Source organism: Geospiza fortis, unplaced genomic scaffold, assembly GCF_000277835.1.
Source record: "Geospiza fortis unplaced genomic scaffold, GeoFor_1.0 scaffold396, whole genome shotgun sequence".
NCBI lineage: Eukaryota > Metazoa > Chordata > Aves > Passeriformes > Thraupidae > Geospiza > Geospiza fortis.
This window is the reverse complement of record NW_005054345.1, coordinates 5535350-5548318: the sequence shown is the minus strand read 5'-3', so window position 1 is coordinate 5548318 and position 12969 is coordinate 5535350. Positions and strand designations below refer to the sequence as shown.

General features: G+C 49.1%; 2 protein-coding genes across 2 annotated transcripts in view; one reads left to right on the top strand and one right to left on the bottom strand.

Annotated features, from left to right (window-relative positions):
• The window catches only part of JAK1 (Janus kinase 1), a 25564-nt gene extending 17118 nt beyond the window's left edge, over positions 1–8446 (top strand). The window contains 13 exon segments of the mRNA XM_031058580.1: positions 173–329; positions 1301–1388; positions 2377–2504; positions 2739–2874; positions 3226–3377; positions 4164–4314; positions 4609–4703; positions 4949–5141; positions 5345–5469; positions 5867–6039; positions 6397–6514; positions 6768–6878; positions 7582–8446. Of these exon segments, the coding sequence (XP_030914440.1) occupies positions 173–329; positions 1301–1388; positions 2377–2504; positions 2739–2874; positions 3226–3377; positions 4164–4314; positions 4609–4703; positions 4949–5141; positions 5345–5469; positions 5867–6039; positions 6397–6514; positions 6768–6878; positions 7582–7683 (1729 nt within the window). The 3' untranslated portion in view covers positions 7684–8446.
• A 399-nt stretch (positions 8447–8845) lies between these two features.
• Positions 8846–12969, bottom strand: part of RAVER2 (ribonucleoprotein, PTB binding 2) — a 24925-nt gene continuing 20801 nt past the window's right edge. The window contains exon 12 of the mRNA XM_031058557.1: positions 8846–10227. Within this exon, the coding sequence (XP_030914417.1) occupies positions 10111–10227 (117 nt within the window). The 3' untranslated portion in view covers positions 8846–10110. The remainder of the gene's footprint in view (positions 10228–12969) is intronic.

The following is a 12969-nucleotide window of genomic DNA, read 5'->3' as shown; positions in this document are numbered from 1 at the left end:
CCAGCTCAGCCTGCACAAGGCCCCAAGCTCACTGAAGCCAAAGCAGCTCCCTGGCATTGGGTTCTCACTGGAACAATTTCAATCTGTAACCAGATCAGAGAGAAAGAAGTGCAGATTCCAATAAATATTTGTGTAAATCTTGTTTGCTTCCTGCCTGACAAACCCCTGCTGCTGTGTCTCAGGGAGAGCACCTGGGAAGAGGCACCAGGACCCAGATTTACTCAGGGATGCTCAGCCTCAAGGATGATGAGAACGAAGGGTATCAGAACGAGAGAGAGATCCGGGTCCTGCTCAAAGTCCTGGACCCCAGCCACAGAGACATTTCCTTGGCAAGTCTTTTTTCTTTTGTCTATCTTTTCTTTAATATAAGAAATAAAATATGGATTAATTTTGTTTTATAAAATTATATAGAGATATGTAAGATAATGACATAAGTGTTATTACTAACATAAATGTTATAAATGTTATTACTAACATTTATAACATATTACTAACATATAAATGTTATTACTAACATTTTTAGTTACAAGTATAAAGAAATAGAGTAAAGTAATATATGTAATAAAGAAGAATATAATAGTAATTAGGAATTAATTAGATAATACACATAATCGATAACACATGGGAAATTAGATAATTATCAACTAAAGTAAAGCTTAACTACATGGATGACTTTTGGAAAGGGCAGGCAATGGGGAAGAGCTGAAGGTGCAGCTCAGCCCTGGGCACATCCCTGCCCTGCTGCCCTCTGTGTGCCTGAGCCCAGGGTGTCTGTGCTGCTGTTCTGTGTGTGTGTGTGTGTGTGCCTGAGCCCAGGGTGTCTGTGCTGCTGTTCTGTGTGGCCCGGAGCCCAGGGTGTCTGTGCTGCTGTTCTGTGTGTGTGTGTGTGTGTGCCTGAGCCCAGGGTGTCTGTGCTGCTGTTCTGTGTGTGTGTGTGTGTGTGCCTGAGCCCAGGGTGTCTGTGCTGCTGTTCTGTGTGTGTGTGTGTGTGTGCCTGAGCCCAGGGTGTCTGTGCTGCTGTTCTGTGTGTGTGTGTGTGTGTGCCTGAGCCCAGGGTGTCTGTGCTGCTGTTCTGTGTGTGTGTGTGTGTGTGCCTGAGCCCAGGGTGTCTGTGCTGCTGTTCTGTGTGTGTGTGTGTGTGTGCCTGAGCCCAGGGTGTCTGTGCTGCTGTTCTGTGTGTGTGTGTGTGTGTGCCTGAGCCCAGGGTGTCTGTGCTGCTGTTCCCTGGGGTTCAGGGTGGGTTGGGCTCCAGGAGGCTGCTCAGGAGCAGCAGCTGGAGGTATTTCTGCCCTTTCCCCAGGCATTCTTTGAGACAGCCAGCATGATGAGACAGGTGTCCCACAAACACATCGTGCTCCTGCACGGCGTCTGCGTCCGCGACCTGGAGAGTGAGTGACAGACCTGCCAGGGACATGGGGACAGGGCTAGCACCTGGGGGGGACATGGGGACAGGGGATGGCACCTGGAGGGACATTTGGAAAGGGACAGAAGATGGCACCTGCCAGGGACACAGGGACATGGACAGGGGATGGCACCTGGGAGGGACACAGGGACAGGGACATGGCTGGCAGCTGCTGCCTCTGGAGCTTCCCAGAGTGGAGCTGGGACAGCAAAGCAGCTCTAAATAATTCTCCCAATAAATTTCCCCTTCCAGCTCTGTGTTTGAGCCTTCCCTAAGGCTGGAATGCCAGAGGCAGGGGCAGTGTGGGATGCAAAGCACCCCGTGAAATTTGCACCATTACATTTCTTACATTTGTTACAAATATACATTCATTTATATGAAATAAATGTATATTTGTACATATAAAACATGTACACATTTGTATGTATGCATTTATATGTATACATTTTATGTTTATACATGTAAAATATAAATATACACATAAAAATGTAAGTGTATACAATACACCTTTATGTGACTTAAGCCATGACAGTCCTAATGTTGTGGGTGAACACCAGAAGGAGAGCAAAGCTTTAGAAAATTAAAAGACAAATTGGTTTATGCCCCAACCTGAGCTCTTCCAAACTCAGGAAAGGAATTTGAGTTACATGTGGGTGTTAAACAGGGCCATGCTGAAGGAATTTTGGTACAAGAGCACAGGGGAACACCGCAGCCTGTTGCTGATTTTTCTGAGCTGTTATGTGCATTAAAATTCCACCTTTGGAATGCCTGGTTCCAGGTTTAATGTTCATTTGCCACACAAAGCCCCTCAGCCTTTTAATCTGGACTCTGAGCACTGAAATAAATAAATATTTCACCTTGGACAAGGTGAAATAAAAACATTTTCCAACCATCGGGGCTGGGAGGTGGGAACACAGATTCAGTGACTCCAAACAATTCATTGCAGCACTGACTTTCTGCACCTGCCTCTGCAGATATCATGGTGGAAGAGTTTGTTGAATGTGGGCCTCTGGATCTGTTCATGCACAAGAAAAGTGAAGTTCTCACAACCCCATGGAAATTCAAAGTGGCCAAACAACTTGCAAGTGCCCTGAGCTACCTGGTAAGAGACACCTTGGCAGAGGCACTGGGGCCTAGCTGGGAATACATTTCCCCCCAGGAAAAGTGCTGGAGTGGGAACACTCCATCTCCCGGCTCCTCCTTTCCTTCTCTTCCTCCAGTTTCTTCCCAGATGTAATTTTGGATTTCAGCTCAGAATATTTCAGAGATCCCCTGTGGTGTGGATATCCTGGAGCACTCATATCCCTCTCACTGTTCTTTCCCTGTTTTTGTGTAGGAGGACAAGGATTTAGTGCATGGCAATGTGTGCACCAAGAACATCCTGCTGGCCAGAGAGGGCATTGACACCGAGTATGGGCCCTTCATAAAGCTCAGTGACCCAGGGATCCCCATCACGGTGCTCTCCAGGCAAGGTATGGCCACAAATGGCATTTACAGCAGCCACAGCTGGCTCTGCCATAGCAGGGATCAGCTCTCATACAAATACACTGTATTTGTGTGTAGCAGGAATCAGCTTTCATGGATCTGCAAATACTCATTGGGTGTTCAGAGCATTCATTTTTCTTACAAAATGCTGTGTCCAGTGAGATGAGACAGAAGGAATCTGTTTGTGGAGGGCTCCAGGCACGAGCCTGTGAAATCCTTCTGAGAACAGGAATTTGAGAATCAAGCAACAGGGCAATTTCTGCAGCTCCAATTTCTTTCAGACAAGGATAATTCAGTTTCCCCCCTGTGATATTCACCCCTGATGTGTTTCACCCCAGAGCGTGTCGAGCGGATCCCCTGGATTGCACCTGAGTGTGTTGAGGATTCCAAAAACCTCAGCATTGCTGCAGACAAGTGGAGCTTTGGTACAACCCTGTGGGAAATCTGCTATAATGGAGAAACTCCACTCAAAGACAAGACCTTGGCAGAGGTAAAGCTGTTGTACAAACTTGGGTCCATCCTCTTGGGCCCTTCAGTTTTCCCCTGTGTGCTGTCCCTCCATCCCTTGTCCCCAGTCCCTCTCAGCTCTCCTGGAGCCCACTTAGGCCCTGCAAGGGGCTCTGAGCTCTCCCTGGAGCCTTCTCCTCTCCAGACTGGACAATCCCAGTTCTCCCAGCCTTTTCTAACCCCTGTGTCCAGTTAGAAGCTGAGTGAGATTCTCCCAAACATCTCTTGTTTCTTTTGGATTGATTGCAAAGGGTCTCCCAGGGGACACTGCTGCTGTTCCCTGCAGTTTAAAGAACTGGAGTCCCTCTTGCTGTGCCCTGCCTGCCTGTGGCCACAGCCCTGCAGGGCTGGCAATGCCCATCCCAGCCTTGTCCCACCTGGCCTGGAGCTGGGACCTCCCAGGGCTGTGAGGAGCACCCAGGGTGTCCTTGGCAAACATTTCCTGGTGCATAAATAACTGGGAAAACCTGGCAGGAAATGATTCTTGAAAATGAATTCAGCACCTTTTGAACACTTCATGGGTTAAGTGGTTGCTCCAGACTCAGCGCAAGAGGAATTCTCTAAAGATCCAAGTTCCAGCTGAACAGGGGGATTTCCTTGGCAAAGCTCACATTGAAATAAGGATTTCATGGTCACATCCTCTGATGTAGAATCACAGAAGTGCTCAGGTCAGAAGAGACCTCAGAGATCCTCGAGCCCAGCCAGTGCCCAGCTCAGAACTGGGAGCTGTGGAAGTTGAAATTCCTGGCATGTCTGTTTGCTCCCACAGAAGGAGAGGTTCTACGAGGGGCACTTTGTGCTGGCCACGCCGTCCTGCAAGGAGCTGGCAGACCTGATGAAGCAGTGCATGAACTACGACCCCCACCAGAGACCCTTCTTCAGGGCCATCATGAGGGACATCAACAAACTGGAGGAGCAGAGTAAGGCCTGGGACACTGAGGGAGGGATCATGGAATCCTGGGCTGGAGGGACCTGGAAGAGCATCTCCTTCCAGCCTCATGGGAGCTGAGGAGCTGCTCCAGGGTGGGAAGCTCACCCAGAGAAATCTGGGTGTGGGTGTGGAAGCAGATCCAGACTGGCACGAGGGGAGGAGAATTCCCTGTCAGAAAGCAGGTGGGATCTAAGGAGGGAAAGATGGGAGAGGGAATAGAGCAAGGATGCCTTGGAATGTCAGACCAGGCCGGAATCTGACCTGGGATGTTTTCCCCCCCCAGATCCTGATATTGTCTCAGAGAAGAAACCTGTCACCGAGGTGGATCCCACCCTCTTTGAGAAGAGGTTCTTGAAAAGGATCCGGGATTTGGGGGAGGTAAGAGCAATGTCACCCCCAGGACACAGCCAGTGTACCTGGCTGTCCCCACAGCCCCTGCTGTGTCACACAGCCACCCAAATCAGTGCCTGGCTGTCCCCACAGCCCCTGCTGTGTCACACAGACACCCAAATCAGTGCCTGGTTGTCCCCACAGCCCCTGCTGTGTCACAGACACCCAAATCAGTGCCTGGGTGTTGCTGTCTGAGCGTTGTTCTCAAAGATGCTCCTTTCTCTCCCACCCAGGGCCACTTTGGCAAGGTGGAGCTGTGCAGGTATGACCCAGAAGGTGACAACACTGGGGAGCAGGTGGCAGTGAAATCCCTGAAGCCAGAGAGTGGAGGGAATCACATTGCTGACCTCAAGAAGGAAATTGAAATCCTAAGGAATCTTTATCACGATAACATCGTCAAATATAAGGGGATTTGCACAGAAGATGGTAAATCTTGCAGAATATTAACAATTGTATGGGTTTTCCTTTAGAATTTATAAATGTCCTGCCTGGAGCAGCTTTTCCTGTGCGTTGGCTCAGGGATGGATGATGGGAATGAGCCATGGGATGTTTAAAATGCTGCTGGTGCTCTGGGCTTGTACAAAAGCTGTTGAGAAGGGTCTGCAAACCAAACATGCTCTGTTCTTTAGGAGGAAGTGGGATTAAACTCATCATGGAATTCCTTCCCTCCGGGAGCCTGAAGGAGTATCTCCCACGGAACAAGAACAAGATCAATCTCAAGCAGCTGCTCAGATATGCTGTTCAGATCTGCAAGGTGAGATGGGCCTTGAGCCTGCAGCTCCATCAGCTGGGTGAGGGGGATGGAGAACATCAGCAACAAACCCATTCTCCTGCTCTGTCCCCAAGGATCAGAATCCTAAAGCAATCTCTCCCATGCTTTGGGAGCCAGTGGCACAAAGACCAGCTGGGGAATAATGAGGAGGTTCCAAGTTCCAAAGTTTTCTGTGAAAAGTTGTTCCTGTGGGAGGATGTGGAGGATCAGGAGGGAGGGCAGCACTTGGAATGTTCTGGCAAGAGGAAAGGAGCGAGGTGAAGTCTAAAGGGATGGAGATGAGAGTTCAGAGCATGGTCAGGAAGCAGTTACTGGAGAAAAAGGGATTAAGGTACTGGAGGAATAAAGGAAATGAAAGGCTTCTTTTCTCCTCTCTCAGGGCATGGACTACCTGGGCTCCTGTCAGTACGTGCACCGTGACCTGGCAGCGAGGAATGTCCTCGTGGAGAGTGAGAACAGGGTGAAGATTGGGGACTTTGGGCTCACCAAGGCCATCGAGACGGATAAGGAATATTACACCGTCAAGGACGACCGCGACAGCCCCGTGTTCTGGTACGGCCTGGGGCACAGGGACCCCTCTGCTCCTGCACTCCCCAGGGTTCTCCTGGTTTTATAAAAGGCCTCTTGTGCTGTAAAGATACACCATGAGAACAGGAAAAGGCACCTGGTGAACTGTCCTCACCTCTTGTGCTGTTTATTCTTCCTGCACTTAATGATCCATTTCCCCACTAGTTTGGGTTGGGTCTCCTTGGTTTCACTGTGCCTCGCTGTGAGGTTGAACACACCTTATGTATTACTTTTTATTTATGTGCAAGGCTCCACAAACACAGCTGTGGCTCTTGAGCTGCTCAGGCTGTGTGTGGGCAGGGCTGGGTCCCCGGGTGTGACGCTGTCCCCTCGTGTCCCCAGGTACGCCCCGGAGTGTTTGCTGCAGAGCAAGTTCTACATCGCCTCCGATGTGTGGTCCTTCGGGGTGACGCTCTACGAGCTCCTCACCTACTGCGACTCCGAGTGCAGCCCCATGGCCGTGAGTGCCTGCGACACAAACAGCTCCCAGAGCTGCTTCAGTCCCATCTCTTAAAATAATTATTATTGGTTTTGGCAACAGGAGCAGCAATCAGAGAATTGCGGGCTCATTTGGGGCGGGAGGGACCTTAACGCTCCTCTCCTTCCACCCCTTCCATGGGGAGCTCCTTCCTCCAGGATTATCCTGGGAAACACCTGGGGCTTGTCCTGGCAGAGGGGTGAGGCACTCCCAGCTGACCCCGCTGTCCCCACAGGAATTCCTGAAGATGATCGGCCCCACGCAGGGACAGATGACGGTGGCACGGCTGGTGAAGGTCCTGCAGGACGACAAGAGACTGCCACGGCCACCCACCTGTCCTGAGGAGGTGAGGGACGGATGGGGATGGATGGATGGATGATGGATGGATGGATGGATGGATGGATGGATGGATGGATGGATGGATGGATGGATGGATGGATGGATGGATGGATGGATGGATGGATGGATGGATGGATGGATGGATGGATGGATGGATGGATGGATGGATGGATGGATGGATGGATGGATGGATGGATGGATGGATGGATGGATGGATGGATGGATGGATGGATGGATGGATGGATGGATGGATGGATGGATGGATGGATGGGAGAGGGAGAAAGGAAGATCTGTCCATCTGTCCCTGCTGGACACAGGTTCAGCCCCAGAGGGGTCACACTTCCCTGGCCACTCAGGTAGGAAAACCTTCAGGCATGCTGGGAAAAGGCACTGCCAAGGTTTTCAAGCATTGTTTAAGATGATTTTTGGTATTAACATTCCCAAGTCTGTGATGTCCCTTCAGGGGGGGCAGGGATTTGCTGTAGTACCTGGATCCATGAAAATTCCTTGGGAATCCCTCTGATTTTGGCAATTCCTGGGGTGCAGCTCCCCAGGTGGAACTGCCCAAAGCCCCTGCCCAGGTCCCTGCTGACCCTGCCCAACAGCCGAGGAGTTTCTGTTCATTCAGGGAGACTCTGCTCCATTGTTTTCACTGGCAAACCCAAAGAAATGTTTCATGCCTTTAAAAATGTCCCTGGTTCTGTTGCCAGGTGGATCAGCTGATGAGGAAGTGCTGGATCTACAAACACGACGAACGCACCACCTTCCACAACCTGATCCAAGGATTTGAAACAATTATGAGTAAAATGTAAATAATTTTTTTTTAATCCTGTCAGGACTTTAAATGCCCAGCAACCTATCTATGCCCAAGGCTCTTACTTTTTTTTTTTACTCCTGTAATTTGTACTCTGGCTGGAAGATTGAAGAGTGGGATTAAAAGAATTTTAAAAATTTGGGCAAAATGAGCTCCAGCTCCCTTTGCTGCTGCTGTTGCAGGGCAGTTTTATCCTGCTCTGATTCTGGCTGTGCCACAATTGGAATTGCCGTGCTGGATGATGTGAGCTGGGAAAATCCACTGCATTTCTCAGCTCAAACCTCAGCCAGTGGCTCTAAGAGGGCTCAATTAATAATTTTAAAGTCGGCTGACAAAATATCCTTCACATGCACTTAAATCCTAGTAACAAACAAAACAACTTTGGCATAAAAATATAGGGGAGGCGAAAATTTCAGCTCTTTTTAAACCCACCAGGCCCCAGTCCAGAGCTCTTACAGGTATTTAAAAAGAAGTGTTCAAAAACACCACCCCAGCAGTGTGGAGGGGTGGGCAGGCACAGTTGTGCATTTCAGTGAGAAGCCCAATTTTGGGATAAGTAATTTGCTTTTCCTAACTCCACTCCCACATTCTTCCCCTGGAGCCCCCAGCCTGGGTGCATCCCTAGAGGGTTGAATGTGCATCCCTGGTGCTGAGGGATGTGCAGGGAAGGAATTCCTGGAGCTGGGAAGGAACCCAGTCCTTGCCCAGAACCTGGAGGGGATTATCCAAAAGGAAAAAGGCCTGAGCACCCTGGGCTGTCCCAGGGACTGGGAACCCCTCCAACCAATTTTTTAAAGAACATTTTGACTCAGTGGTTTAACTGGAACCTTCTGCTGCCATCATGTTTCCTACCACACCTGAAAAATATATATAAAAATAGAAATTATGAGCTCCAAGGAGGTCAGATTTATTTTTACAGTGTTACTGTTTCTGTATGTCACTTAGGAAGCTGAATTTAATCTGTAAGCACTTTGTTACTCTTTATACAAACAAGTCTAATAAATTTTTTTTTCTCCATGTGCCTCCCTTTTTAATCATAAATTAAACAGAGGAAAGTTTTAAAAATTGAATTTCCATGGGAATGGTGTTCTTTTAAAACTTTTTCCTACCTTACCTGATTAAAGGAGTCCAGGGCTGTTTTCCTCCCACAAAAAATCCACTTGAAGTAAGTACCAACAATTTATTTTCATTGAAAAGTGTAACAAGTTGAGAAAGTTGCATATACAAACAGTTGAAACAAAATATTACAAGCGAATTTATCAATACATACAGGCAGAATCCCAGAAAAGCTCCTGGCTCCTGTCTGTGGAGCAGTTCCAGCAGCTGAGGGAAGAGGGAATTTGCTTGGGATTTTTTTAAGCTTTGAAAATGTGGATCCTGGTCACATCCCAAAGCTTGAAAGGCAAAAGTTTAAGACTTTTAATTTAAAAAAATCAGTATTGAAAAATGGCTTCAGTGTTCTCTAGCAAAGAAAAGGGAGGAGGAGGTGGCTCCTGGCCTCAGTGACCTCAATCCAGATGGATTTGCAGCAGGATTCCAAGGGGCAAAGCCTTGGAATGAGGGCTGGCTCCTCATCTACTGTCACTGAGGGCAAAGGAAGGATTGCTGATCTCCAGCTCCAAGGGCAGAAGAGAACAGCTCGAGGCAGAGCTGATAATGAGCTAAAAATACAAAAAGTCTTTAAAAGGAAAATACACTCAAAGGTGGGAAACAATGTGGGGTGGCCCAGGAAGAGCTGTCCCACACCTGTGGAAGGAGGAGGCTGCCTCACACTGGGAATTACTTCCTCCATGGGGAAGCTGGGGGTTCTCAGCCTAAAAACAAAGTTTTTCCACTGTCCAAGGAGCAGCTCTCCAAATCCCAGGGAATATGCCAAGGCAGCCCAGGACAGCATCTCCCTTTGAACAGGTATTTATTGAGAACATCACCGAGGCTCTGGGAATCCATTTGGTATCGCTCCATTCCAGGATTAAGAAGAAATATTAAAAATTGAAAGGCTGTAAATGCAGAGCTCTTAATCCTGGAAAAAGGAAAGTTGGAAAAAAAACCCCCACATTCTTAGTTAAAAAAATACAAAATAATTACTATCAAGACTTCCTCTTTTAACTTCCTCAGGCTGAGGACTGGAGAAAGGATCAGCTTTCTTTCCTCTGGGTTTTTATTGCTTTCAGCTGGAGCTGCCCCAGCTCCCCAGGTCCTGTGCTCTGTCCCACAGGTGACAAAGCCAACGCTGTCCCTTCCTGTCCAAGTGAGAGCAGCCACCACCTCTGTCACCTTTGTCCTGGCAGTGCCGGGCAGAGCTGGCTCCTCTGGGACACTCACCCCGCTCAGCAGGAGCTCCTGGTGGGAAGTTAAGGCAGCAATAAATCCAGAGGATTCCCAGCTGCCTGCCGCTGGCCTGGGAGCCCTGGATCCGAGCCCTGGATCAATACACGCGCTTCTTCTTCAGCGAGGACTCCGCGTAGCGCGCGGGGCCCGGCAGCTCCGCGGGGCCGGGCTCGGGGCAGGACACGAGGAACGAGGAGCTGCGCTTCGGGGCCACCTGCGGGCGACACACGGCACAGCTGTCACTGCTCGCTTCGCTGGCATTCCATGGGCTGGACTTAAATGTTTGTTAGTGTGGGAACCCGGGAAATCCCTCCCGCTGCCCTGCAGGGCTCCAGCCCCTGCCTGGGGGCTCAGAGACCTCAGCACAGAGCCCAAGGCCCCTGTGCCTTTGATTTAGCCCTTGGAAAAAACAATTACCAACCTTTACATGAAGAATTACAAGCCACGAAATTTTAAGTAGAATGATAGTGAATTTATCACAGGGTGAAATATTGTTGGGGTTTTTAGAATGGGGGTTCAAAAGGCAAGATGGAGGGATCTGGGTGTGTCCAGCCTTTCTCCTTCTTCTCCTTGGCCTCCATCTTCTGCTGTGCTGGTGGCACTTTTGGATTGGTTTAGAGTAGAAGCTCACTGTCTAACACAGGTGACAAGTATTGGGAAGGAATTGTAAATATTGTACAGGTAGCTTTTAGTGTAAAAGATAACACTGCCCTGGGGCAGGCAGAGTGCCTCCGACTGACCTGCTGAGCAGACCTCAGCTGGACAGGAGAAAGAAACAATTATTTTATAGATAAGATACAATAAACAACCTTGAAACCGAGAACTGAAGAGCTCTGATTCCTTCTTCGACCACTGGGCTGGGAAAAGAAACTTTCTAATGCATCTCAGAGTCACTCTGAGCAGCAGAGATATTAGTTTTTATTGATGTTCTAGTTTTACATTATAATTTATGTTATAATTTTTATGTTATAGTTGTGAGTTTTGTAGTACTTTATTTCAATAAACTAAAAATGGAGTTGTGTTTTTTTCTTTATAAGATTTAAGGATTAACTAAGAAATGATACTTAAATTATTTTTAATTTAGTAACTAACTACTTGTGGTTTGCAATGTGGACTTTTTTATCTAATTACACAATACTATTTAAACTTATGAAGAAGGACTAGTTTTCATCCTAAAACTTGAGATTTATCCTGTGTTTTTTGATTCGCTTTCCAGGCAATTCTGAGCTGCTCTCTCCACTTCAGAGATTCTATCCCAGTGCAAACCATCTGCAAGTCAGGCAAACACCCATTTAAATCCAGTGCCAACCTCCTCCTCCTCTCTTCCTAGTTTTTTTTGCCTCCTTCCAGGCATTTTTGCACTCCTATCTCTCCAAGAAGCTCCCAAAAACCCAGCTTGGCTCTGCCCGTGGCTTTTGGGGCACTGAGAGGAGCTGACCCCAGGGCCTGCAGGGCTCTGGAGCTGGCCCCAAGCTGTTCTCACGTTCCCAGGAATTGTGTGGAGCAGGGATGCAGAGGGAAAGCTCCACCCGGGGGCAGCAGCAGGCAGGGAGAAGCGTCTGCAGGCGCTGCTCCTCCTCCTCCTCCTCTCACCTGCTTTAAGGGATTTGCTGGAGGAGGCTGCAAGCCCGGCTGGGCTCCCGGGGCTCCACTCAAAAAGGAAGGCACCACCTGCAGGCAGGTGCTGTAGTTTGGGAAAGATCCACCTGCAGATTCCTGAATCCAGAGGATCCATGAAGTAGAAGGAAAAAAGATTTAATAATTCTTTTTTTCTTGCTATTGTGATGAGCTCTCAGCAGGTAAGGAAATACCTGAGGCACAAGAGGTGCAATTCACAGCAGCTCGGGGGTGCAGCAATTCCTGGAGCAAAATGTGGGGTTTGGATGATGCTTTAATTTGTGTCATTCCTTTCAAAAGTGTCTTTCTCCTTGCTCACAAAACCCTCAGCTTGGGCAAGAAACAGCCCTTCAATGCTGGGAGATTCAGCACTGGGAAATGCCATTAATGGTGTGCTGCTCCTGGTGGGAGTATTGTAACCCACTGCTGAGCATTCCAGGTGCTTTGGGATGGTGGGAATTTAGAGAGGGGTGTTTTGGGTGTGACTCTGGGGGTGCTGCCCTGCAGCAGTGCCCATGCAGTGCCTTCTGCAGCCCCTCATTCCTGTGCCAACACACAAAGCAGGTGTCCAAAAGCTGATTGATGGGAGCAACAGCCAGTGGAGACAGCAAGAAAATGAAATTATTTCTCACCTCAGAGGCTTCATTTTCCAAGCCATCCACTCTGGCCTGGGTAGAGTGACGTGCCTGAGCACAATGCTGGTACCACTGCTGGACAGCCTCCTACAGAGGAGCAGAAATCCTCTCCCATGCCTGCCTACAATTCTTACAGCCCAGAGCTCTCCAAGAAGCACCAAAACACCTTCAGCACCAGTGGTGAAGCTCAAATCAAACAGTTAAAACTATGGTAAGTGCCTAAAACACACAGGAGGCACCTCTGGCCTGGCAGTGAGGCAGAGACAATTCCTGTTATGGGAACACCTCCAGGGATGGGGCAGCCACAGCTTCTCTGTGCACCCCACCCTCCCAAGGATATCCATTCCCAGTCTCCCATCCATCCCTGCCCCTGGCAGTGGGAGCCATTCCCTGTTCCTGTCCCTCCAGGCCTTGTCCCAGGTTCCTCTCCAGCTCTCTTGGAGCCCCTTTAGCAGCAGATCTGATCCAAGGGCTGTGTGGCCCCTGGCAAAGCTCTGTGCAGTGACCCTGTCCCCCAACCCTGTGGCCAGGCTGCTCTCTCTACTTCAGAGATCTCCCTCCCAACCCAAACCCTGGCTGCCAAGAGTTTGGGGTCACAGCTGTCCCTGCCAGCTGCCCAGTCTGTGTGTCCCCCTGGGGAGAGGCAGCTCTCAGCTCTGACCTGAACAGTTACAGTTTTACAGACTCAGGATGGTTAATGCAAA